Source organism: Pipistrellus hanaki (genome assembly GCF_964339955.1).
Source record: "Pipistrellus hanaki genome assembly, chromosome: 3".
Classification (NCBI taxonomy): domain Eukaryota; kingdom Metazoa; phylum Chordata; class Mammalia; order Chiroptera; family Vespertilionidae; genus Pipistrellus; species Pipistrellus hanaki.
Genome location: NC_140505.1, coordinates 151,800,332 through 151,828,189, shown reverse-complemented (window position 1 = coordinate 151,828,189; position 27,858 = coordinate 151,800,332). Strand labels below are relative to the sequence as shown.

The 27,858-nt window shown below is 34.7% G+C and overlaps 1 protein-coding gene across 19 annotated transcripts in view; it reads right to left on the bottom strand.

Annotated features, from left to right (window-relative positions):
- The window catches only part of KIF21A (kinesin family member 21A), a 136,146-nt gene that overhangs the window by 29,855 nt on the left and 78,433 nt on the right, over window positions 1-27,858 (bottom strand). For 8 of the 19 annotated variants that reach the window (XM_084877816.1, XM_084877827.1, XM_084877828.1 and 5 more), the window contains exons 11-24: window positions 24,167-24,370; window positions 18,058-18,096; window positions 13,975-14,065; window positions 13,447-13,564; window positions 11,563-11,751; window positions 10,946-11,145; window positions 9,479-9,586; window positions 6,074-6,142; window positions 5,765-5,979; window positions 5,461-5,614; window positions 4,759-4,953; window positions 4,273-4,374; window positions 3,129-3,294; window positions 2,616-2,636 (exon numbers count right to left, since the gene is read on the bottom strand). In XM_084877816.1, coding sequence (XP_084733942.1) covers window positions 2,616-2,636; window positions 3,129-3,294; window positions 4,273-4,374; window positions 4,759-4,953; window positions 5,461-5,614; window positions 5,765-5,979; window positions 6,074-6,142; window positions 9,479-9,586; window positions 10,946-11,145; window positions 11,563-11,751; window positions 13,447-13,564; window positions 13,975-14,065; window positions 18,058-18,096; window positions 24,167-24,370 — 1,871 coding nt within the window. Of the gene's footprint in view, window positions 1-2,615; window positions 2,637-3,128; window positions 3,295-4,272; window positions 4,375-4,758; window positions 4,954-5,460; window positions 5,615-5,764; window positions 5,980-6,073; window positions 6,143-9,478; window positions 9,587-10,945; window positions 11,146-11,562; window positions 11,752-13,446; window positions 13,565-13,974; window positions 14,066-18,057; window positions 18,097-24,163; window positions 24,371-27,858 lie in introns of all 19 variants that reach the window. The other 11 variants (XM_084877831.1, XM_084877832.1, XM_084877833.1 and 8 more) reach the window with 4 other exon arrangements.

The window sequence follows — 27,858 nt, the reverse complement described above, 5'->3', positions numbered from 1 at the left end:
ATAACAAAATGTTGCTGCACTTTCATTCCAGGGAGAAAAGGACATTCTGTGCAATCCCTCGTGGGAGGGTGAAACATAAGGAAGCCAGGACATGGACTCCTTTGTGTATCCTTCCTATTCTCATGAATCTTTGCTGTAGATACAATAATCTGAGCCCCATGAGTCTTCCAGCAAATATACAAAGTCGGGATACTAACGTAGGTAGAGAAAAGAGAAGGGAAAATAAAGGTGTTCTTCAAAAACTACAAGCCTGTAGTGCTAGCCCTTACCCACCCTCTAGCCTTGTTCCCTCATTCTGTGCCATGTACTTGTTGCTCTAGGGCAGTGGTCAGCAAACTCATTAGTCAACAGAGCCACAGTTTGCTGGTCACCGCTCTAGGGTACCATCTAGGGTACCAATCTGCTCGAACACCTTGTGCACACAATAAGGGGGCTAACTTATGCTTTCACTGAGTCATTGCCTAGATTCACTCTGTTCAGACCCCCCTACCGCCTTGTCTTGTGCCTGGCTAATTCTTTTTCTTCCACCTGGCTAACTCTCTTTCCTTCTTTATGATTCAGCTCAAATGTCACCTCCTCTTGAAAGCCTTCATGGACTCCTCCATTCCTGTTGGGTGGACCCATTCTGTGCTCTCATAATCCCCATACTGAATATACTTTAATCACTGCCCTCAATATAATACATCACAATCTGTCACTGTCTATCAACCTTAATATCAAGATTACAAGGGCAAAATTTTGTGTCTTATATATCTTTGAATCCCAGCACTACACATAATACTTGAAATAACATTGGTGCTAATGTGGTTTTGTTTTTAGCAATGTATGTATGGCTGCCTAGCTTATGTGAATTTCACTTCCATTTTTTTTTTTTCTTTTATACTTTTTCTCCAAGCACCTCTGGGCTACATGTATGGCCCTGATACCGGGGGCAAATTTCTGCAATTAAGACATAAGCTACATCAGTCAAATGGGTTCCAGCTCTCTGCTTCTGACCCTTCTTCCAGCTACAGATAATTGAAAGTTGTGAAAAAATAACACTGCTCATGAAATTAGCAGCTTAACATTTGCAGCACAAAAGGATATCAAAGAGGGCAGAGCATTTTTCTTCCAAAGGAAAGAGATCAGGGACTTAAATGAGAATTTACTTATTGCTATAAGTTGAGCCAACTAAGAAAAAGAAGGAGGAAGAGAAAGAAGAATAGAAGGAGGAAAAGAAATGTGCTGATAACACATGAAATTGCAAAATTTCTGGTTATAATCCAGAAACTTGGTTAGGATATAACCAATCCTACTTTTTTTTTTTTTTAACTTTTATTTGTTATAGTATGAGCAGTATAAAAGTACTAGCCTTTCCATACCTATATTATGCAGCGGATATAAAAGAAATGCTATTTTGAGATTATCATGAAGTGTAAACATTATAAAAATCATATAGCTTATGTATTTTATTTGTGTGACATTATTTTAAATAAATTCAGCATGGCTCAATAGTTGAGCATCCACCTATGAACCAGGAAGTCACAGTTCGATTCCTAGTCAGGGCACATGCTGGGTTTCGGGCTCGAGGCAGCTGCTCAATAATCCTCTCTCATCATTGATGTTTCTATTTCTCTCTCCTTCTCCCTTCTTCTCTTAAATAAATAAAAGTATATTTAAATAAATAATGAAATAAATTCAGATTCATAGAGTATGTTTATTCTAGTGACACAGAGAGGTAATTACATTTAATCTTTTGGTTACATTACTCTCCTTAAAGTAAAAAGCATTTTAAAAACTTGGACAACTGTATGATTAGAAAAAAGAAAGTTCAGACCAGGTTGTGAAATAATTTTGATTAAATAAAAACTGCTCCAAAATAAGGATTCAGAAAAATTGCAAGTAATAAAATTGCCCTTATATTCCTGGTTCTTCATGTGTATGATCACCAAGAGGAGTAGAAATAATACTGATAGGTGGGGGTAGTTCATGTGAATACTGTAGTGGCAAAAGAAAAGGGCTGAAAATCTCTATACACAATAATCACTAACACTTCTTCTAACTTAAAAATGTTATGATCTTAAATACTGTTTTAATTTGTTTATATAAGATGCTTGAGTAGTTTTATTTCATTTACAATATTAAAGTATATGTGCTTAATTTTACAAAACATAGCGGAGAATCTAACAAACATATACTAAAAATAAATATACACCAAAGATATATATCAAAGGAAGTTATTTATGGTGTTAAAACAACAGATGTAAGTTAATAGATATATTTAAAAATTAAAAAGAAATATATACTCCTTTTTTTTTTTTTTTTTTTTTGCCTTTTACAAGAAAGAGAAAAAAAAGTGCTTACAAATGGGAGCCACAATTGCAGTTCAGGTAATAAAAGAAAAAAGTTCACTAAAGCATACTTCTTGAAACATTCTAAGAATTTTAAAATCAAGCATGTATGAGAAAGACAAAAGACTTAGTATGTTTGTGGTTGTGGATACATTTCAAAAAGGATCATGCAAAACAGTGGTTGCCAATATACATTTAAAAAATAAGATGTACCACAATTAGTGCACATGAACAATTAGTAATTCATGCAGCTTGTAGGGTACACAGAAAGCTAAACATACTTACCTAAAGGTACGCTATCTAGATCTGTGTAAATAATAGCAAAAAGGAAACAAAAAGCAATACTCCAATCAAAACGGATCCAATGTTAAAAACTCCCACATAAAACAAGATTATGGTACCATTTGTAAGATATGTAGAATAGATGCCATAACAAAAACATTAATTTTTTAAGGCAGTTAGATATGCAGAGTCAAGTAATGACAGTTGGCTAATATAATAAATAATTTAAATAACCAATTCAGAAACTTGGTTATTCTTCTATATCCATGAAAACTAACTCCTTAATAAGGTTAAGTAAGCCTTTTTACTGGTAAGTTGGTAATCATTTCTTGGGATGACAATAATGAATTACATCCCCCCAAATTTATACATGCAAATTAAAGAAGGAGTACCTAATACAATAAAAATATAATATAGCATCTATTCAGTCAAGCTCTAGGAGAAAGAGTACAGTATAGCATACTCAAAAGAGCAAAGCTTCCATGCAATTATTTAACTAAAATTTAGTTAGATTACCTTGTAAGGCATGGCCCAGTAAAGCATCCAGCTCAGGATTTAACTCTGCTTTCTCTTTCAACATGTGGAATAAGAGCTGATTTTGTGTCGCACTGGTTATTTCTGTTTGCTTAAGCCGACCTTCAAGTACTTTAATTTGAGACTCTTTCTGGGCAGCCTGGAGACCCTGTAACACCACCAAACATAAATTATGTTAGGTCATACAAAAAATCTACCAAAGATCTGAATCAAATAGCAAGTGCATATGGATTTCGACATCAAATAGACCTTACCTTGATTCATCATTCATCACTTACTAGCTTCGTGCCCTTGAACAGGTTACCTTATCTTCCTGATTCTCATTTTTCTCATATGCAAAGTTATATGAATAATACCTACTTCCTAGCACTAGTGAAAATTAATTAAGAAAACATAGCATAAAGGCTCTAGGCACAACCACACCATGAGGGGGTAAAATGAGTCAGAAATCACTATCACCTTCAACATATAGGCAGAAGTTTCTTACAGATGACATGAATGCATTCCTATTCAAAGAGGATGGAAAGGAAACTACATTTTTTTCCTTTCAAATTTTATGATTTTGAGCTGTAAAGAATCAGTATTGAACCAAAGTTAAGACACCAAATTTGTATGCAACCTAAGAGATTTTCTTTTCATTCTTCCTTTGTTAAAGCAAAAGAGGAATTAATTATTCCCTATGTTGTTTATCTGTTCTAATATACAAACACAATAGATGGATATTGCTGATGCTTCTTAACTCTAAAAAAAAAAAAACAGGTAAAAGGGCCCAGCTGATATAGCTTAATGGATTGAGCATTGTCCCATGGACCAAGAGGTCTCGGGTTCAATTCCCAGTCAGGGCACATGCCCAGGTTTCGGGCTTGATCCCCAGTGCCTGGGCGTGCAGGAGGTAGCCAATCAATGTGTCTCTCTCCTTGATGTTTCTGTCTCTCTCCTTCTCCCTTCCTCTCTGAAATCAATAAAATATATTTTAAAAATAAATAAATAAAAGGTAAAAGGAATATTTTCTAGTTAAAAAGAACCTTTTTCCTTATCACAAAGAGAGGAGGTCACTGGAGAAAGATATAAAAACTACAATGAAATTAATCAAAACTTGGGTTTTCAATAACAGTGCTGATCTTACCTTATTGATGCCCATTGACAAGAAGTGACCTAACAAGTACCGCGCTTCCGTAAGTGTGCAAGCATTAATGACTGCGGTGACATCCAGGGTTTCCCCTTCTTCCTACATCAAACCAGCAGATGATGTAACATTACTTTGAGCTAACTGTATTTAAACAGAAGGCAAAAGCCTATTGCTTCATTAGGTTAACTAACTGGACTCTTCAGAATAGTGTAAACTATAATCCCCACACCAAAAATATACAGTCTAGTTGAAAAGATGAGGCACAAGGTAGATTAATAAATGATATATGTCTTTTACAAGTAATAAATAATACAAAATGAGCAGAGATAGCTAGAGAGCAGGCAGGGAGTAGTATATATATACAAAACCTAAGAAGAATATTAAATAATTTTAAAAATTCCTTCACATAAAAATTAAAAGTGCTTTTAAAAATAAAAAATACTTTGTAGTAAGGCATTGCATTTTTTTTTTTTAATTACAAACCTTTGCTTCTTCCATCTGCATGATGTTGGCTTGACAATCAGAAATGCTGTCGTTGATGTAATCTATATTCGCAGTTAGTGACTCCATCTCCTCATTGATGTTGGCCACATTTTTATCTCCCTCTCCACTCTCCTTGACTATCTTTTCCCTTCTTCTGGAAAGCTTCTCTCTTCTTTTTGTGAGTTCTTCCCGTTGCTATGGAGGAAACAGTTGGATTCTAAGACATTATGCTCATCTTGGACATGGTGCTAAGTGAAATAAGCGAGTCACAGAAGGACAAGTACCAAAGGGTTCCACTGATGTGATGTACGTAAAAGAGTCAAACTCTTAGAACCAGGAAGTAGAATGGTGGTTATCAGGGGCTGGGGGAAGAGGGAAATGGGGAGTTGCTATTCAATGGGTGTGAAGTTTCAATGATAGAAAACGAGTAAGTTCTGGAGATCTGCTGTACAACCTTGTGCTTATAGTTAACAATACTATGCTATACATTTAAAGTGTGCTGAGTACAGATCTCATGTCATCTGTTCTTACCACAATTAAAAAAAAAAAAAAAGGATGTTCATTTATTCATACACAATGCAATCAAAACTCACTAGGGGGAAAATCCTTAGTAAGTATTACATTTACCCAGGGAAAAAACTTGAAAAACCGAAACTTCACAGCCAGCTAAGGGAGAGCATATCTGCTTTCTATTTTCCACACCTTGAGAAGCCTATTCATGTCAGCCTCCATGTTGGAAATCGTCATCTTCTGCATGATGATGTCCGTGACCCTGCGTTCAAGAAGCTGCCACTTCATGCGTGCCGTCTTGGAAGTAAACACCCGGCCAGTCAACCCTTTTCTCTGATATATTTTTCTATAATCATATATAAACAGACAAACATAAGTACTTGTGTGCTTATTGGAGTATGCCCTAGCACATAATATGCTGTTTTTCATTTAAGTCCAACATTCAGTAAGAATGCCACACAGATTCTGTTAGGAGGAACAGAAGAATCGTGTTGACCTTGTTCCATTGGTTGCGGGCGTGGGTAAGGCCTGGACTCTTGCCACAGGAATTCTCATTTTCTGCTGAGCTCCTGCCCTGGACGCATCTGTTTCTGCAGCAGCTACGCTGGAACCTGTGTCCTGAACGGGGGTGTCGGAGGAGTTCAGCTTCCGCGTGACTTTCCCAGCCACTTTATCTGACATGGGCCTTACTTGCCGACGGAGAGCTGTAACCTGAAATAGCGACAGAGACTGACTCATTCCCTTCATCGATAGAAATACATCATTCATCTCAAAGCCGAATGTTTCCTCCAAACGGACAACTTGCCTCTTCAGTTTTGCGACGAAGAACCACTTCTTGGTTTCTCTTTTGGGCTTCCAGAAGTCTAAGTTGATGCTATAAAAGAATATTGAGTAAGTTAAAATAGTAAACTGGAAAATACAATACTTCCTCCTCCTACTTTAATATATTCCCCATCCTGCTGGGAACTATAAGAGCTCTTAGCAAAATATGAGCTAACAACAACCTTGCATCCGTTATTGCAGATAAAGGTATTTTATTCCAAAAAACACAAATGCATATTGATATAGCCATCTCTCTCCAAAAGGCTATCTCTGTGACACATACTTTTAGTTAACAAACACTCAAATAGTGCTTACTATACACAAGTACTTTTCTAAATGCCTCACAAATAATCCCATTTCCTTTTTGTTAGACATTTTGTTTTGCTGGCTGAGACACACAAGAAGGAACACAGTTTAGGCCAGTTTCGGTAGATATACCTTACAATATATACAGTAATTCCAAACTCTGTTTTAAATATGGGGAGAATATAAATGAATTGGATTAGCACTGTATAATAACTTTAAAAATGTTGGGTAAAGTAAATGGATAATGAAACATGTTAGTATTGCCTATCAATTTGTTTCTAGATACTTTTACGATAAAGACAATTAATTATGGATTACTTTAAGCCATTTCACGAGACTATAATTTAGGGAAGAATGTTGGGTTAAAAAAATATAGGTCCTAATTCTGGTTCTGTCATTTATTCAACTCTATGATCTTGAGTAAAGTTTAGGAATTAAACTTGATCAAAAACATTCCTTCTAAGACATAAATTTTGTGATATAAAAACTAATTCTTCATGTTTTGGATCCCAAATTTAAACAGGTCATTCATCTCATGCTTAAGCATATTCTTATGCCATCAGCTGAGAATTTTTAGAGAAAAGGATTTTATCTTAACCAAAGCATATTTTATTGACTATAATAATGATTGACATAGAAGCAAAGTTAATAAATCTTCTTTAAATGAATAAATTACCCGAAGTTAAAATTTACATATAGTTTAAAACTTATTATTACATTACATTTCTTCCTATTAAAAGTCAAATTTCAAGCTCATTTATATTTTTTGCGTGGTGTACAAATGTACTTACTTGATTCTCTAAAGGTACAGAGGTTAATATGACAAGAAAGAATTTAGAAAGTGGGTCAACATATACACAAAGCAGCAAATAAAAAAGGAAGGAGTTTGAATGTTAGTTTTGTATGTGATTAGCCAGCCTCACAGCTGTATAATAGGACTAGAAGCCTGATGCAAAAAGATTCGTGCTAGAATGGGCTTTCCTTTCCAACTGCTGGCACCGCCTTTCCAGTCCGGCCCAGCCCCTTTCTGCTCAGGCTCCTCCTTCCCATGCTGCCAGAGACCCTGAGAGACCACCAAGGGTGGAGGGTGGGGGGAGTGCATACTGCCTCTGTCACTCAGCAGTTGAGTATGCAAATTAACTACCATATTTGTTGGGTTAATTTGCATATTGCTTCTGATTGGCTGGTGGTTTAGCAGAGGCCCAGTCAGTTTATATGCTTGTCTATTATTAGGTAAGATAGTATATCATTTCTGATCATTTGTGGCAGATAATATTCCCAAGAGTTAGTTGTTCAATACTGATCTCTCTATATCTAATATGAATTGGTAATAAATAAATAACATATATTGGAAGGCAACTGTTCCTGACATCCAAAATTTTTCACAAAAAACAAAATAAATAGTCAAAAAGTGTAAATAACACGCAGGTCTGTCAGTTGAGGAATGGGTAAACAAAATGTGCTCTATCCATACAGCCATGAAAAGAAATGAACTACTAATACATACTTAACAGGAATGAACCTTGAAAACATCATGCTAAATGAAAGCCAGAGACAAAAGGCTACATATTGCATTATACCATCTAGATGAAATGTCCTAAGCAGACAAACCATCAGGATAATAAAGTGGATCAGTGGTTATCAGGGGCAATGAAGAGGGTAGAATGGAAAGTGACTCTAATGGGTATAAGTTTCTTTTTGAAGTGACAAAATGTTCTGGAATTAGACGGTAGTGGTTGTTGCAAATTTTTGTGAATATATTTAAAACTTGAATTGTACATTTTAAAAGAGTGAATTTAACTCAATCTTTTTTTTTTTTTTTTTTTTTTTTAAAGATAGGGTAACAAAGAATAGGCAAAATATGAACATGCACTTCTACTTGATTTTAGTAATAAAATAATAGTATAAACAAGTTCTAAAATGCCCAGGAATTGAAAGTGACAAAGTATACTGATTATTAAAATCCATTAATATGTTAGAAAAAAAGAAATAAATGAAATAAATAAAACTATAATTATGGGAATCACCTGGCTAAAATATCTACTTTTCAACCTCATTACTTTTTCTCTACCTCCTTAAGTTTCATTTTACGTCCCAAAGTAGATTTCTATTTTCTGAAATATGCTATATGCTCAATTTTCTCCAGGGAAGACTTAGAAAATGTTGAGAGAGAGAAAAAAAAACCAAAGGCTGAAACTAAGCAACAATAGGGAAAAGAAGGTGATAACCTCTTCTTTTAAGGAAAAATTTCATAAATAAAATAACTATATTGCCAAAAAATTTGGAAAGAATAAAAACCCAATCAACTAAACCTATAACCCTAATACAACTACAGTTAGCATGTTGGGATATAACCTTCAAAATTTTCCCTGATTTGAATCAGGCATGCATATGTAAAATGTTATTTTACACAATGTTAAATCACAGTTATTTTTCATTTTACTATGTGTTTTCCAAACTCTAATTATTAATGGATGAATAATAACCTATTAATTAGATGAGCTTATAATTTATTTATATATTCCTTCTACTGTTAGCATTTTGCTTGTTTTTACCTTTTTCACTATTATAAATATCCTTAAAATGAAGATGTTAACACACAGCAATTTTTCTTATTTTAGAATATTTTCTTAGCCTTAGTTCAAGGAAGTAGAATTCTTGAGTCGAAGAATATGAACATTTTTGTATATCTTAAAGGTCTCTTCCAGTAAAACCTGGTTGTCATTCCAAGAACTTTTTAAAGAATCTGTACTGATGAAACTATCTTTAGAGCATCCTAAAATTGCTCTCTTATATAATAGTTCCCGGATCTCCGTAGAGATAACTAGTCGTTCTTTGACATTTTCTTCCATCTCATCATGTAGGAAATAAGCCTTCAATAAAATTTATAATAATATTATAGTATTTTTCATAAACTTTTATATTAAACTATAATCCACATACTATATAATATACATCACATAAAACTAGTATTTATTGTCCTTAGCCTGTCCTTAATAGTTATAATTATAAGAAACTTTTCTTCATTTATTAAATAATGTTGTCCCATGCACAAAATTCATACATAAGGAAGACCACTCACATCTCTTTTACGTTGGTCTTTTTTCAATTGAGCAATCTCTCTGTTTCTTCTAGACTCTGTCAATCTGGCTTTTTCTTGTTCCTCTTTCATTTGTTTCATTAGGCGAACCTAAAAAAAAAGGTAAATATATCTATTGGAATTACCTTATCACAACATTCACTAAATAAACCACATGAGTGGAATGAATTACTGAGAATTCAGAAATTTAACATGGAAATGTGAAGTTTTGCTTCATTTCAAATGGTCAATTCTTATTTTAGTGAAATACATTTCTATTTCTAATACGTTTGTAATATGTTTCTATCATATTGCTTATGCTTTTTATACTAGTATTCAGGGTTCAGTGCTCGCTTCGGCAGCACATACACTAGTATTCAGGGTTCAGTCGCTATAGGAATGAATTTTTGATACTTATTACCAGGTGCTTTGTCACCTTGAGCGAGTTACTTAACCTCTTTAGGTTTTGGCTTTCTCTCATACAAAATGGAGATAATAGTTCTATGGCACTGAACTGTTAAGACAATTCAATGAGTCAATAGCTGTTCAGTGTTTATAACAGTGTCTGGCATATAGCGAGCACCCAATGCTTTTAGCTACTGTTGTCATCAGCAAATACACAACAAAATAACCTACTTCCTAAATCATTTCCACATTTGCTATTTTAAGGAAACAACATTAATTGGTATGCCAAATGTTAATAACTGATCCCACAACTAAAGCAGGTAACATCAGGATTCAAATACTCTCTTCAGTCAGGGAAGACAATTTGTATTTTTTCTTTTTAAATATATTTTATTGATTTTTTATAGAGAGGAAGAGAGAGAGAGAGAGAGAGCTAGAAACATTGATGAGAGAGAGACATCGACCAGCTGCCTCTTGCACACCCCCTACCGGGGATGTGCCCGCAACCAACGTACATGCCCTTGACCGGAATTGAACCTGGGACCTTTCAGTCTGCAGACGGACGCTCTATCGCTGAGCCAAACCAGTTTTGGCAATTTGTACTTTTCTATGCATGGGAGTGATAAACATTAAATTCAAGATAGTTGTTACCTCTCAAAGAAAGAAGAATATGATCAGGAACTTAATATAAAGGAAGCTTTGTGTAAATCTTTAATATTTAATATCTTAAACTAGGATATTAGGTATAGCGTTCATTGTATTATCATCTATGCTTTTTTGTTTGAAATATTTTACATTCTTGTTAATCTTGTGTAAGGGTTTTAAGAAGAAAAATACCCATCAAGGTCTCAGAAGCCATGTTGACCACATGCTTTTCAGCTACTCTGAGGAAAGGTCTTGATAATGGATGACAACAGGAAACAACTTCTAATTGCCCACAGAAGTGCATCATTTGGAAAACATAGTTAACTTTTATCGAATATGGAAAGAACCACAATCATATTTTTGTCCCAAATGACACAAGCATCTTCAGCATCAGACTTTAATGGAAAATAGAATCAATACCTTTGTTTTTTTCATTTCCATCACATCCTGCTGCAATTTCTTCAATTGCTTTTCATATTGAGACTGGTTTTTAAGCAGCCTTGCATGCTCTTTCTGGGCTGTCTGAAGTCTCTGCAATTCTTTATTCATGGCTTGGAGCTTCTTTTCATATTCAGATCTAACTTTTTTGGCCTTTTCTTCTGAGTTAGATTCCACTGAGCCTAAATGATCAAAGGATACCTGAATCTGTGTCACAGGTTTTTATTTCACAGATTTACAACTCATGACCTTCGAGGAGAACATCCTCCCAAACTCAAACCAGGGTGTCTCTGAGTCACTTTCTCTTTTATTATCTACTCTTCGCTTGTTTAATAACTACTGAGGTCATTTTAATTTATAAAATGTTTCCAGCATAAATCAAAGACATTAAAACAATTAATCATGATGTCAGACAAAATAACTAAGTAGCCTAGACAGGTACCAAAGGGAAATAAAATAAAAAATATTTTACTTAAGAGAAACATTGATATCTAATGTTGCTTCTAATATAATTTTCTTTTCTAAAGGAAGAGATGATAAAAAAAATCTATTTTGATGACTTAGTTTGAACTTTAATTTGAATTAGAGATAATTCTTACCTAAGTTTTGAAGCACCTGGTCTCTTTCAAGCTGTGTGTCCCGAATTTTATGTTGTAACATCATTAGCTTCTCTTCATATTGCTTTTTCAGTGTCTGCAGTCTTTTCTGGCTATTTTCTAGTTCATCAATCAGCTTTTGCTTGATTGCAATTTCACAAGTAATGTTTGCTAAGTCTGCTTGATAATTGGCTATTTATAGAAGAAGAAAATAAAAATGCTGGGATAGACCAATGTATCATAATTTTTTCAAGCAAGAGTGTGAAAACCATGATATCCACATATCCAGTTAGCAGTTATAAAAACATGTTTTAGATAAAATTAAAACAGGTGAACAAGACAAAAAGTGTTCACATTGATCAGGGACAACAGACATATTTGTACTAAAAAAGGATGGAAATCACACAATGACTAAATCCAATAAGGGAAGAAGCATGACCTTGAAGGGCATACATAGGCCAATGGTCATAAAAGCTGTTTCATCAAGATTGAAATTGAGAATGGTGTTGGGAAAATTGGACAGACACATGCAAAAGAATGAAACTAGATCACCAACTTACACCATTCACAAGGATAAACTCAAAATGGATACAGGACTTAAACATCAGACGGGAAACCATAAAAATACTAGAAGCATCCACAGGTAGCAAAATCTTAGACGTATGCCAAAATAACTTCTTCACTGATACTGCCCCTAGGGCAATGGAAGCTAAAGAGAAAATAAACAAATGGGACTACTTCAAAATAAAAAGCTTTTTTACAGCAAAAGAAACCATCAATAAAACAACAAGAAAGCCCACGGTGTGGGAGATCATATTTGCAAATATTACCACTGATAAAGGTTTAATCTCCAACATTTACAGACAGCTTATACAACTAAATAAAAGGAAGATGAATGATCCAATTAAAAAATGGGCAATGGACCTAAACAGAATATTTTCAAAAGAAGACAGAAGGAAGGCCAAAAGGCACATGAAAACATGCTCAAAGTCACTAATTATCCGAGAGGTGCAAATCAAAACAACAATGCGGTACCATCTCACACCTGTCAGAATGGCCAACATCAACAAATCAACAAATGACAAGTGTTGGCGAGGTTGCGGAGAAAAAGGAACCCTCGTGCACTGCTGGTGGGAATGCAGACTGGTGCAACCACTGTGGAGAACAGTGTGGAGTTTCCTCAAAAACTGAAAATGGAACTCCCATTTGACCCAGTAATCCCACTTCTAGGAATATATCCCAAGAAACTAGAAACACCAATCAGAAAGGATATATGCACCCCTATGTTCATAGCAGCACAATCTACAATAGCCAGAATTTGGAAACAGCCTAGGTGCCCGTCAGCAGATGATTGGATCCAAAAACTATGGTACATCTACACAATGGAATACTATGCTGCCATAAAGAAGAAGGAATTCTCATCATTTGCAGCAACCTGGATGGAATTGGAGAGCATCATGCTGAGTGAAATAAGCCAATCAACGAAAGAGAAACACCACATGACCTCACACATCGGTGGATGATAAAGATCTTTATAAACTGATGAACCAAGAGACAGATATAGAGAAAGTAAAGCAACAGGCAGACTGTCAAATTACAGTGGGGAGGGTAGGGATATCAGGGGGAGATAATAGATCAACCGAAGGACTTGTATAAATGCATATAAGTACAACCAATGGACATAAAATTATGGAGAGGGAGGGGATGTGTGGGAGGGAGGGAGGGGGGCAATAAAAAAAAATCAAGAAAATATGTAAAAAATAAATAAATAAATAAATAAATTAAAAAAAAAAAAAAAAGATTGAAATTGAGAAAATTAAGACTATTTTGTCATGCTTTAATCAAATTCCCAAATGAATTTTTGTCCTTGTACCAAAAGGCAAGTACCTTTTTCATCTGACTCAGAATCTGATTCATCAGAGCTTTCACCCCCTTCGATGTCATCATCTTCCTCCTCCTCCTCCTCTTCCTCATCCTCATGGTCACTCACTTCTTGATTTTCTTCCTAAAATGTGGTTTGTGACCACAATATGGCAAAGCAAACTGATTACCTCATTAAGAGAGACTACGGGGGTACAAAGGGCAAAAGTACAAAAATTTCACTTTTCCTTAGTTCAAATATCATTCCACGATTTTAAGGTTATTTACATAACAACTTTGTGCTAAACCAAAGAGTACTTCATCTCTCATGGTATTCTATCTCCCCACATACAATGTTTTCACAAGGCACAAAAATGAGAGTTGACAATATTGATAGTTCATGTATCTAAACAAAAGAGGTTCTAAAAAACACACACACACACAGTTTAAAATGGATGCATGATAACCATCTCTCTTTTCCACACATAAGCTAGTCTAGCCAAGGACAACCTAATTCAGATTTGAAAATTTGCAAGTTCATTTTTCCAGACTTACCATGTCTAATTCATTGTTTTCTCTTTCTGAAATACCCTTTTCTTCTTTTTTCTCTTGGTCAGTGTCTGCATTATCCTCTTTACCAGGCACACTTTTGAAAAAAGGGACAAAAGGATATGGTATTAAAGCAGAGGGAAAAATGCTTCACTTTTTTCTTTCTGATTTTTAAAAATCATCAATTATTTGGGAAAACATACTAGAAGAATTGATCATTTTACTGACCAAAGTTATCATGTCTGATGCTTCAGAGGAAAATAGAAATTGCCATTCAACCCATAGTACAGTGATTAATATTAATGAAGGAGAAACTTATTTTCCAAACACCGAGGAACAGATCATGCCCTGGGAGCATGAGAACTGACGCAACAGCTAAGAACTAGTCATAGGAACAGCCACTGAACTAGAAGGTAGGCAATTTAAATGAAAAGGAAATAAAAATAAATAGTTTTGTTCTCTCACCTGAATATGTACATTTTTTCTCATCTAAATGCAAAGATATAAAAACTGCATTTTTATCTAATACATTTAAGAATAAATTTGAAGATTCAGAATAAATCTGCCCACAGTAAATTTGTCTATACTGGCTGTACCCATCAGCGTTCAGGTCTCCTCCTAACATAGCACATGATGCTTTTTCCCAAGGCCATACCTACAGTGCAGGTCTGTTTCTGATAGTCTCCCAGAAATGGGTCTTTGCACATCAAAACTGTCTGAAGGCCAGCCTGACCTCTGAGTGAACAGAAAGTTTCAGGGTCTGCCACAAGATGCGCCATACCAATAGAAGCCTTCTCTTCAGTCATTGAGTACTAACTACACACTTAACTACCCACTCCTGGCAGTTAATGGTTATAACTAAACTAGGTCAGCCCTAGTAGCCCTGAGGAAAAGAGAGACTCTATAGTGAGCAAAGTTTTTGCACACCTAAATCACTTCACCCTTTCAGGGGGTTAGCAATCATAATCCATTATGCACAAATGTTATACTTCTGCACACTAGACTTGTACATTTAATCAAGCTGAGTAATATTAAGAAAGTGAACTTTACATGAATCTACATGTGAACATTTTCCTCTTGTGCTACAATAACATATTCAAAATATTAAGAATAAAAAGAATACTAAAAAAAGGCAATATTCTCCAAATAAAATACCCCCATGAGCTTAACAACTCTATCAGAATAACTTTATAACAGCTAGCATTTCTTTTAAATATTCTACTATAGTAAATAGTTGCTCTAATAGATGAATTTATTTTCAGAATCTAGACTAAAAATTTAATCTTATTTAGGTTTTGTTATTATCGTTAAACTCTAATTTTTAACTCTAAGTCCCAATTCTGACCAATATTTTTATACTCGGACAAGAGAAATTATAAATACTTTTCCTTTGTATGCATTTTTCAGAGTTCTTAATTTATGTTTATTTATAGATTATCTCTTTAATTTCTTTCTTCTCCACTAAATTATAAGTCTCATGTCTCTTTGGCTCAGTATTATATTCCCAGGACCCATAGGATGTACATAATAAATGTGCAGTCAGTGTTAAATACATTAATCCTATGAATGTGCTTGAACACCTCCATTCTGCACCTCTGCCTAAAGGTCACACTAATTATGTTGGTGTTCAATTGAAAGATGCATAGAGATGCATGGAAGACAGATGTCTAGAATGAGAAGAAACTAGCAGTAGCAGTAGCAGTGAAACAATCTTAACTGGAAAGGAACCAAGTAAATTATAGCAGGGTTCCATGAATGTTGTTAAATCATTCTGTGAGAGGGAAAGGGTAAGTATACTGAGTGCCTATCTTGCATCACTTCTACTATCTATAGTAGAACTGCTGATTTTCTACCACCATGCAGTTGAAGCTGAAAATCGGGGGGCGGGGGGGTTTGAGGGGGAATTCATCCAATCATTCCATTCAAAGGTCAGTACCATAACACTGTTGTGTTATAGTTGAGAGACAGGACTGAAGTTAAGGGCTAGGGAAGGAGAATGTGTTAGGAAAGGTATTTCCCATCAGCATTCCCCTTTCCCTCACCTATGCAGTCTCCTTTCCTCACCTACAGCTGTTGCAGCATATGTTATTACTGTTATTGTTGGTTCCTTCATTACTTCAAATTCTCTTTTCCTCAGGTATAGCTATAAAACCACTTTATTCCAAACTCTTGACACAACACACCCTCTCCCTTCCTCCAGTTTAACAAATGTTACTTTTTACTTAGTTAATATAAAGTCAACTCATATTATTCGCTGTTCGTGCCAATGCTGATGCAGAAAAATCCGTTGTAACTTTACATTATTAATTTACCCTTATAAATCGTTTAAGGCTTAAACTTTTAAAATACAAGCTGATGCTTTATAATTACTGCACTTCAAATATTTCAGTTTTCCTCAATAAACTGGGCAAATTATATGTAAAATAACTACCTAAGCAGCAATGAAAGATATTGAAGTCTGCACTTTACATAGAATCAGAACCTTGGAGCTAGAAGAAACACATGTGCTCGTGTGGTTGAACCCCTTTAACATTTGACAACCCGTGTCAACATTTTTATTGACAACCAAAGAAGAAACTGTGGCCTGGGTAAGCTAATCCACTCAACGGAACCAAACCAGGTGTTGAGTCTCCCAGGCCAATGTTCTAGATCCTGCACTCAAGGTTCGGTCCACAGTGGGGGGAGCATTAGCATCAACCAGGAGCCTTTAGAAATGCAGACTCTCAGCTCCACCTCAGTCCTAAGGAACCAGAACCTTCATTCATCACCCTCCCCAGGTGAGCTGGATGCTTGTGCATGTTCGAGAAGCTCTGTCCTAGAACATCAGACTGCTCTGCTTTCGCTCTCCTTTATGGAGGATATAAAAGTTGGAAGCAAACACTCCACTAACTACATTTAAAAGGGCTTAAATAGTTTCAGGTGGAAAAATGCTTCCACACACTACTTGAACTATGCACCTTATTTTCAAAAATAGAAGATATTTGACATTTTTAAGCCCTTAGTTGAATTCCAATGATAAATATAATGTCCTAGATATGTACTCATCAGGTAAGTTATAGTGTGACTCATTTTAGAATACTTTAAAGAAGTTGCAGAGTTATAGAATAGAATTACAGAAATGTTAGAATAACATATGTGTAGGATATAATGGTGAAATGTAACTTGTCAAATAATTTTCAAGGGATTATAATTTTTAAGCTCTCATGCTTAAAGTAAGATATTCCTTTACCTCAGTGTTGCATAGCAAATGTTCTCAAAAGGCTTATTTGATGAGATGACATTTCTAGAGTGGTGCTTCTAAAATACATAAATATTATTAAAACCAGTTTATTTTCTATATCATTTTGATTATATAGTCTGGGAGTTTATTTAAAAAATATATGAAGAGAAATTCTTCAAGGAGTAAAAAAATGACTTGCTTTAAATACCCAAAATTCTGAATGAGTTAAAATGCAAGTGTTTATTATATAGATAAATGCAACATTTTGTAACTTCTAAATGTTGCTCAAATTCCAAGTGGAAAAAACAGAGATTTCTTGTCTTTGATGCTCACTTCAAATACATTTTAAAACATGTTTTCTTAATTGAACCTTAAAAATGTTTTGTAAATCGTGTCTGTCTTAAGGCCACAGTTTCCTTTTGCTTTGTTGACATTTTAATATTTTTTTTCAACAAAGATTAGACCAAATAAGGAAGAGTTCCCACCCATGGTTTAGCATGGGCTGCAACAAAATGACAATTCCCACCCAAATAATAATTCCCAGTCTGCTAACAAGTTTCTGAAAGGATACATTCTGAAAGCCAAATGAGGGTAATTTCTTAACCTAAAAAAAGTCTCCTTCATAAGTATGGTAGTTTATTATGAAATTGCCTGAATTTTAATTAATGTAAATACTTAAAAAATATTATCAAAATATATTTGGTATTTTTAATTTTACAAAATCAACATCACTTTTAGAAGCACCAAGCTAAACCTGTCTGAAACAATTTATAATTCTATAACACATTTCCTCTTGAACGGCAACTAAGAATTTAAATGACATTTTAATTTTAAAAAACAAAACAAAAAAACCTGGGAAATATTCCAACCTTCTTTCTTCTCGATTGCTTTCCTCAAGTTTCTGTAGCCTTCAAAATCACGAGGCACAGTATTGGAAGGCCAAGCCAATGAAGGACAAACCAGACAGTAAAAAGCGAGAGTGATAAGGAGGTAAAAATGAAACATGAGCTTGAAGACTTTAAAATAAATTTTAAAGATATCATCAAAGGACAATACACAGTAAAAAGGCAATACATTTTGTAAGAATAAAAAGTAAGTAGAAAAACAAGCAGCATTATATATAAGAAGAATATGTGGACTATCAGTTGAAATTATTTAGCAATTAAATATAAAGTCTCAATTTATATAAATAGTAGGACTGTTTGGATGCCATTGCTATTTTAAGTCTGAAGTGGATCAATTTTCTCAGTTTCCCACAAAGGCCTACTTTCAATGATATCCTCTGCCTTTTAAATCTTTACAGAAGCACTTTTTATGGCACCATTAAAAAAACTTCAAAAAGTAATGCCTTTATACCATACTATGAAATTACCATTAATACTACATACTAGAATACTACTTTTAAAACTTGATTTCTATTTTAATATACTACATGTGAACATCACTACATCCAAAAAAAATCCTATTTCAAAATTATACATGAAATGGTATTATGGTCAAATGAGCGTGATTGTTATGATATTAGTGAAAAACTTTAATTTTATTAATTAAAATTAAAATCTCATAATCTCACTGTACTAATTATTAAAAACTAACTACAAAAGGACATCTAACACAAAGGTGGCAATAAAATGGGAAATGTAGTACTTTCCATTAGTAAGATTATATTTCAACCAGAAAACTATTAAAAAAAAAACTATAAGTATGTATTCAAAGGCTTTGAAATAAATATAAAGAACATTGAATATGCAGAATTGGGCATCTTTACTCAATGGAATGTACTGAATACCAATATTTGTCATGTAGACAAAAGGAGAGATGTACTAGGCTCTGCAGAAGCGTATATGTCCTTGACACGTTCCCCTTCTGCCCAGAATTCCAAAAGCATCTTCCAGAGTCATCAATAGTTTTACAATAAGGAGACTCAGTCTTAGATATGAATTATCAATCCAGTTCTCCTTTTAATTTTGTAACATATGTGCTCACATGTGATTTTTGCTTTTTGGTCTATGATTGTTTTTCTTATATACTGCTATTACAAGAAGAGACTAGCAATCTTTCTGAGAAAAAAAAAAACACATCAACAGAGTGATAGTCACCAGGGTTCAAAGGTCAGTATAATGGCTAAAATAGAAAAGGAAAGCCATTGCCTAAGAAATCTGTTTCTAGAATTTCAACCTGACACCACGAAATACAAATATAATACAGTCTGATGAGTAAATTTAAGTTTTGGGTTTTTTTTTTTAACAGTGCAAGTCATTTAAAGCTAGATATCCAAAAACATGGGGATAAATGTGTGAATCATAGACTTTCTTTATACATAAAAAATGCAAAAATACTTTATTTCTAATCTAGTCACATACTGATAATAATGAGCTATAGTGGCTCAAAAGATATGGCCCATTGGCAAACAAACCAAATTTTCTATTTTCAATATGAAGAATTTTTGCTTGCCTTAAACAAGAGAGTTATATTTAAAATCTACAGATGAAATGAGCTAAGAAGTAGTTACACTTTAGGTGTTTTCCCAATTGCCTTTTTAGAAAAGCTTTGCAATCAACAGTTCAAAAAGACAATGGAGGGTCAGAGAATAAGCTAATAATCTGGTACTTCTCCATAACTTAAAAGAACTTCATTTTTACTTTATTTAGTTCCATTACAATATTTCTATTTGAGGGGGCAGTGGGGCAGGCAGAGCGGCAAGTGCAAATCTTGTTAACCATTCTAAAATGTTTATGTAACTGAAAAGCAGGCAATATAGTCTATTCAATTATTCTCCCTACTTTTTCTTCTATTTTTTTTTTTTTTTGAGTATGTTTTTATTGATTTCAGAGAGGGAGAAGGAGAGAGATAGAAACATCAATGATGAAAGAGAATCATTGATCGGTTGCCTCCTGTACAACCCCTGCTGGGGTTCAAGCTTGCAACCCGGGCATACGCCCTTGACTGGAATGGAACCCAGAACCCAGGACCCTCACAGGCCAACACTCAATCCACTGAGCCAAACCGACGAGGGCTCCCTTATTTTCTTACTATCTTCACCTATTTTACATATCCACTCAAAGGTAAAAGAGCAATCCTTAAAATGCCACATATTGACTATTGGTTGGAGCTTTGACAGACTCTGATGCCAAAGAGGGAGAAACTTGCATGTAAAACAGGGCGCAGGATGTCTACCTTGAACACAAATGCCACTCAGCTAAAAATGACCCAGTAGCTGTTCTTCCTACCAACACTTACACTGTCAGAGCAGCCACTGAAACCAAAAACCAACAGCACAAAACAAAGTAAATTAAAAGGCATGGAGCTTTAAAGAACATGTGGATTCAGTGGGGAGGGAAGAAAGCAGCTGTGAGAACCCAAAGGTGGAGCCCGGACAGGTTTGGGAACTCTCAGCCAAAAGGTGGTCATAAAACAATTCTTTCCTACATGACTGGATTTTTTTTCTTTCTTTCTTGATGGGGTTGCTGCCCCAAATCCTAGTGTTTGGATTAATGTTTCCTCTTGCAAAATTACAGACATCCCTAGAAAAGAAACTTACTGGTTATAAGTCATTTCCACTGGCATGAATTCCTTCTGTCAGATGGCTTCGCTCCCAAGGATGAATTTAAAGCAATCAGAAGAAAGCAGATGATTTTTAAACTGGGAGTCATTTGGAGACTTGCAATGAGAACTGACTGTGTAATGGACACAGGGACTGAGGCAGCAGGAGGATACAGAAAGTCAGTAGATGGGAATAAGAAAAAACAAGGAAGGCAGAAATTCACATCCTCCCCTCCCCCAGCCAAAGGTTGGCTACACCCATGAAGTGAAAGTTTCTTTCCCCCTTTTGTCTTTTTCTATTCCCTTCTGACTTGCTTTCACACTATAAAAGGGGTAAAAATCATTTTGTGTGAGTTAGGAAACCTGGACACTAGGTATTTATAACACTTTCTAAGAGAAAAATTAGTCCAGTTCCAAATAATTTTTAATTGAACTTTACTGTATCTGTAAGACTGAGGCAGAACCCAGATTTTTTAAAAATATTTTTAAAACATATTTTATTGAGTGTTTACAGAGAGGAACGGAGAGGGATAGAAAGCTAGAAACATCCATGAGAGAAAAACATCGATCAGCTGCCTCCTACACATCCCATATTGGGGATGTTCCCACAACCAAGGTACATGCCCTTGACCGTAATCGAACCCCGGACCTTTTAGTCCTCAGGCCGACGCTCTATCCACTGAGCCAAACCAGTTTTTGCAGAACCCAGATTTTGTAACGTCTCTCTGATAAATAAAATAAATAAATCTGAGGCATGTAACACAACTTGACTAAAAACAACATACCCAGGCAGGAGCTATCACCTCCATCAAGTTCCTATGGAAGGCTATCAACTCTCTTTAGTAAACCTGATGTCCTTGTCAACATTTCTGGAAATCTTTATTACTTGTTTTACCTGCAGCAAACCCTCTGGCTAAAATGAGAGCTTACCTGGATTTTAAAAATAGGAACATTACATGCAGCTAAAAGTTATTTGGCTCTATAGCTAAAAGTTATTGATGGTGAACAAAATCTTTATCAAACCTAGTAAAATAGTATTGGTTTTCACTTTTTAATCCACAACAACGTTTGAATAGGGTGGTAAGAAAAATTCTATTAAACTTAACAAGTTTATATTTGTGGTTAAGTAAATTCTTAAACTGGTTCTAAAGGTTTTTACAGTTATACAGTCTACGGTACTCAACATTTTTATGGGTTCACACTATATTATATAGGTTTCTGTTTTACAAAGACACACTAACGTGTATGAAAATGATTTATAAAGCATTTTTTAAAAACACTTATAGGAGTTATTAATCTTTAGTAAGTATTCATTTGTTTTTCTAATTCTAAACTCTCACACTTTTTTCACATATTAAAATAATATCTCTCATTTTATCTGGCTTATTTTTCTCCTCAAAATTTTTTAAAATATCATAACACTTTTTGTTAAGAAATAACTTTTCCTCCCACTTGTATTTCCATGTTTAAAATCAGTTGTTTGGTGAGTTCTTTCTAGTATTAAATCTGCTATTATTTTCAACTTAGTAATTATTACAACTAAAAGAATAACTGAAATTATTAAATATTTTTATCTTGAAGTGGTTACAAGTTCCAGAGTAAAGCAACAGACACAAATCTTAACAATAAAATGTTTTTCCTTTCATACTATTTATCAGTCAAAATGCTTACAACTCTGCATTGTCACAAAAATAACCTGCATCAGAGGTATTGATTTGAGATTATCTATGATCACTGCAAGCATGTCAAAAAAAGCCTATGTTTCTATTGGGATCCTGTCTCTTTTCATTTATTTATATTTATTAGGTGATACAGTAACATTTCTGAATTTAACTCAAAAAACAGAGAACCTTGGGAAATGTACCCTTGGTTGTACTTATTATTCATGAACACAAACCACCTAATCCTTTAAAAATAACTCATAACTTTGACATTATGACCAACTGCAGAATTAGATTTTATAAGTAAATCATAAGTCATGTGCATCAGTCTCATTTTGTTGGGTCACAGTGGTTTTGATAATTCTATGATCATTATTAATTGCTCTGCATAAGAGGGAATCATTATATATATACTTTTAATTGATTTTAGAGAGGAAGAGAGAGGGAGAGAGAGAGATAGAAACATCAATAATGAGAGAGATCATTGATTGGCTGCCTCCTGAACAGCCCCTACTGGGGATCCAGCCACAATCAAGGCATGTGCCCTTGACTGGAATCGAAATCAGACCTTTCAGTCTGCAGGCTGACGATCTATCCACTGAGCCAAAGGGCATTATTATATATTTCTTAAAGCTGCCATAATCAGCCTCCATGAAAAGCACCTGCTAAGATATCAGTATCTTAAGAATCCAACTTCAATTGCAATGCCTTCTAACTACAGATGTATAACTCCTTATTTTAATTATTTCAATGATTCCTTTTAAACTCAAGGACACAAACAGAATTAATATGAAGAATTTTGCCTCCAATAACTTTGACCAACTGTTTTGTTTGTTTTTTAATGGAAGAAATGCTGGTTGCCTAAATAAATTTCTAAATAAACTGAGCAAAGCAGTAGGTAGACTACATGTCAATAATAATTCTACGAAGTGCATCCCCTGTAACAAACACTTGGTAAATAAGATAGCTGTACTTCCTTTTGAATATCTAGCCAAAAATGCTTAAAATTATTTTGACTGGCAAGTTCAAAGTATATTTGACTGCACCATAGAATCCATATGTAAACATGTCAAGAATTTATGAGTATTTAACCACTCATACACTATCAATGGTCAAATTTTATTTTTTTCCCTCTTCTTTGCACCCAGTTGATTTCAGGAGGGGATATTATCAGGATGCAAGGAAAAGAAAACCTAGAACAGTGGTGCAAGGTGAATAATTCCTTGTGGGAAGATTTAGGTAATAAATAACTGTCATATAATCAAATTGGAAGCCCGGCAGAAAATAGTTAAGAAACCCAATAATATTAAGTGACAGCCTGATGGATAGGTTTAGCCTTTTGTTAAACTAATCTAGACAGGAACTAGAATGTATCCATGAGACTATTTAATCGCATTAGAAAACAGGGTGGGAGGGAGGAGGATGAAAACATTGAGTCATTATGGTACAGCAAGCTTTGCAGAAAAGAAAGATGAATGGAATGCAAAAGCAGCTATCTGAAGAAATAATAAAATAGTCTCGAGTAGTAATTTTACCTTGTCATAGAGGAAATAAAATTCATTACCATAATATCATAGTTTAACTTTTTTACATATAAGTAGAGATAAAATATTAGAAGCATAATTATAATTGTCAGCTAATTTAAATGGCATTTTATTTACTAATATATTTATGAGACCATGTATACTCACTGTAATCGCAAATTAAAATATCCTGAAAAGTAAAGAGGGGGATAAAATAAGAATTCATAGACCAGTGATTTTTAAAACACTACCTTTTCTTCTTCTTCTTTTCTTTCCTTTTCAGCTTCTCTAAATCTTTCTTAGCTAGGTCTATAATTTCAATGGTCTCCTTGTCTGAGGACAGTATAGCGGGAGAGAAAGAGGATGGTCCACTGAAATACGGTGATCTTGCTGTGGCTCTTGTCAAGTTCTTCCGAAGGTTCTCATTTACTGCTTCACTTTCTAATAACTTTGCCCTAATGAATAAAAAACATATTTAAATAGGAAACATTTTTTTATTGTGGCAAAAATACGTAACATAAAATGCTCCGCCCTAACCAGTCCTGCACCACCAAGTATATTAACGCTGTTGTTGCAACCAATCATCATCAATCTCCAGAACTTCATTTTCTCCAACTGAAACTCCACATACATGAAGCACGAACCCCTCACTCCCCTCTTCTCCCAGTCCCTGGCAGCTACCATTCTACTTTCTGCTTGCGTAAGAAGGTGACCACAGCAGGAATACATAGGCATTTTAATTGAGTTGTTTTGCATGTGAAAAAATATTTCCAGAATGTCTTTCAACGTTGCTACAAGGTAGGTTTTGTTTTTAAATAAATGTGTTCACAAACATTAATGTGTAGGGTATTTTTTTTAATTCCCTGGTTATATAATTACAAATTTAAAATCACGCTCTTTATGCTCAAAAGTGCCAAGAGCAATTAGATTGCTTGCATTCTGGCCACTAGGCATTAGTTATCCCATCTTTGCAAAGCCATCATTTAAACTTAACCTACGCAAGCAGCATGGCTCCCAACCTTTCAGCTCCTCATTCATCAAGCTACAATAGCATTCCCAAATCTTTGCAAAGAACAGTTAGTCAAAGTTGCCCCTAACTGTCTGAGAGACGTCTGGCTCCTGCATATGTCATGGGAAAAGATGATATCTCCAAGGGAACCTGAGTCTGATAATTGAAAGAATTCTTTTGTTTGCTCAAGACATTCTACTAACAACAGAAGAATAATGAATGTCTTGTCAGTAATATGCAAAACTACAGAATGACCCTGGATTTGAGACCAAAAGAAGGTCAGAGAGTCCTCCAGGCCAGTCTCTTTATTTTTATTTGATTGAAACCATCAAGAACACTGTTCTCTACTTCAATATAACAGATTTCCAAGGACATTTGGCAAAGGTAACTGAGATAGGGCTATAAAAAGAAAACTTACTACACTCTACCTCAAAACTGTAATACTAAGCACTTTTGCCATATGTACAAATATTTCAGAGAAAATGCTAGATTATTTGCAACTATTAAGCTCTCAAAGTCATAGTCAATTCTGTGCTTTTTCATTATCTACTGAAATTATTCATGACACTGTTGAAACTGGCTAGAGGTGGAATGTATAGAAATCAATGAATATATGTTTCCAGTTACTGTCCTACTAATTTTTAATGAAATTGCTTAATTATCTGGTATCATATGTGAGCAGAACAATAATTATAATATTTTTAACTGGTTGAATAGCTGTGTACAAACTTCTAGGTTAAGTGACTTCAAAATTATTTTAAAGAAATCATAAATATAATTATGTCATTTTTAAAACAAAAAGGCAACCAAAGCCCTGACTGGTACTGCTAAGTGGTTAGAGCATCGACCTGCACATCAAAAGGTCATGGGTTTTATTTCCAGTCAATGGCACATACCTGGACTGCAGGTTCGATCCCCCAGCCTCAGTCAGAGCATGTGTGGAGTCAACCAATCGATGTGTCTTTCTCACATCGATGTTTCTCTCTCCTTCTCTCTCCCTCACCTTCCACTCTCTCTAAACAATCTTTCTCAAAATCAATGAAAAGAATATCCTCAGGTGTAGATTGACAAGAAAATAAAAAAAATAAAAAAAAAGAAGGACCCCAACAGCAAGCTAACCTACCAGTTGGAGCATCTGGCTCCTGGTGGTCAGTGCACATCATAGCAAGTGGTTGAGTGGACTTAGCATATCATTAGCATATTACACTTTGACTGGTTGAACGAAGGACTGGACAACCGGACACTTAGCATATTAGGCTTTTATTATATAGGAAGTTTGCATTTGGTAGAGGCATAGTCAATGTTTCTTTAATCTTGGTGCTGATTAAGGCTAAAACCTTTAGGGCTCATCTCCACAAACCCCATGCTACATTAGCAGAACCTGCTTTTTTTTTTAATTGTTTTTATTTTTATGGGCTGTAGAGAGAGAGTCTCTCTTTCCCTTCAGACTCACCCACCCATCCACTAGTTGCTGCCTGCATTTCATTTAACAGGAGGCTAAGCAGTGAGGCATGAAAGGAAATACCCAGACTTCCTTGGGAAGGAGCTGACTGAGGGCTTGCCTTTCAGCTCTGTGATCCACTAAATCTTGGACCATTCCTCTCTAAAAGCCTCCACTGTTTCCTCTGTAAAATGGAGATGAAAAATATATACTTCCCTAGAACTACTGTAAGGATCAATAATACAGTGAATTTAAAACTCACCTGACTGATGTGTATTTAACAAATAATAACTATTTTATCTAAAAGTTGCTAACAACAATATAATAATCTAACATAGGGGATTTGATAAATCAATTAAAAACAGAAGAGAGTATTATATAAAACCCATGCAACCATCATGTTAGAAAACGAGTTAGCAACATTTTTAAAATCCTCATAATAGCTTGTCCAATTTCAAAGAATAGATAGCAAACCAATATATCAATTTTGCTAAAATTGATATCAATTTTGCTAAAGTATATGTTGAAAAAATATTGAAGAGATACACCAATTGTTAACATTGGTTATAGAAATGGTCTGACTATGGATTTAATTTTGTTTATACTGTCTTTTATTTTCAAAAAATTCTACAAAATATATAAATCCCACCAAAATAAGAGTTAATTAATTAGTGATGATTCTTGTTTCACAAAAAAAATAATATGACATGTAATTTATTAAAAGATAACTGATATTATTTTACAACTAGAATGATAAGACTTGAAATATAAACATTTCCAAGTGACAATATATAAATTTGTGTTAAGTTTAAGAAGCTGTCTTTCTAAGACCAATTTTTGATAGAAATAAGAATTGGAGCAGGATTTAGTAAATAAAAACAAAAAGTGATAACTTGGACATAAAAATGATAACATGTCAAATCTTTACAGTACCTTTGAATTTAAGAACTTTTATATCATGTGCTTTTATTTGAGCCCCATAGTAACTCTTTGAAACTAGCAGGTATTACCTCATTCTTATAGATGATTCAAAGCTCAGAGATGTTAGGTAACTTTCCCAAAGGCACACAGTTCTTAAAAAATAGAGGCTTAGCCGGGACCGGTTTGGCTCAGTGGATAGAGCGTTGGCCTGCGGACTGAAGGGTCCCAGGTTCGATTCCGGTCAAGGGCATGTACCTTGGTTGCAGGCACATCCCCAGTGGGGGGTGTGCAAGAGGCAGCTGGTCGATGTTTCTCTCTCATCGACATTTCTAACTCTCTGTCCCTCTCAATTCCTCTCTGTGTAAAATCAATAAAATATATTTAAAAAAATATAGAGGCTTACATTTAAAACCAGGGAATCCAATTTAGATTCAAAGCTCCTTTATGCTTATCCCATGTGTAAATCATGTGTATGTTGTAAATTACAGTGCTGGGACTCTACAAGCCTGCTCCTCAGGAGAGGGACCCCCCCCCAAAGAAGAGTTGGGAAAGTGGGACAAGCTACTAACCTA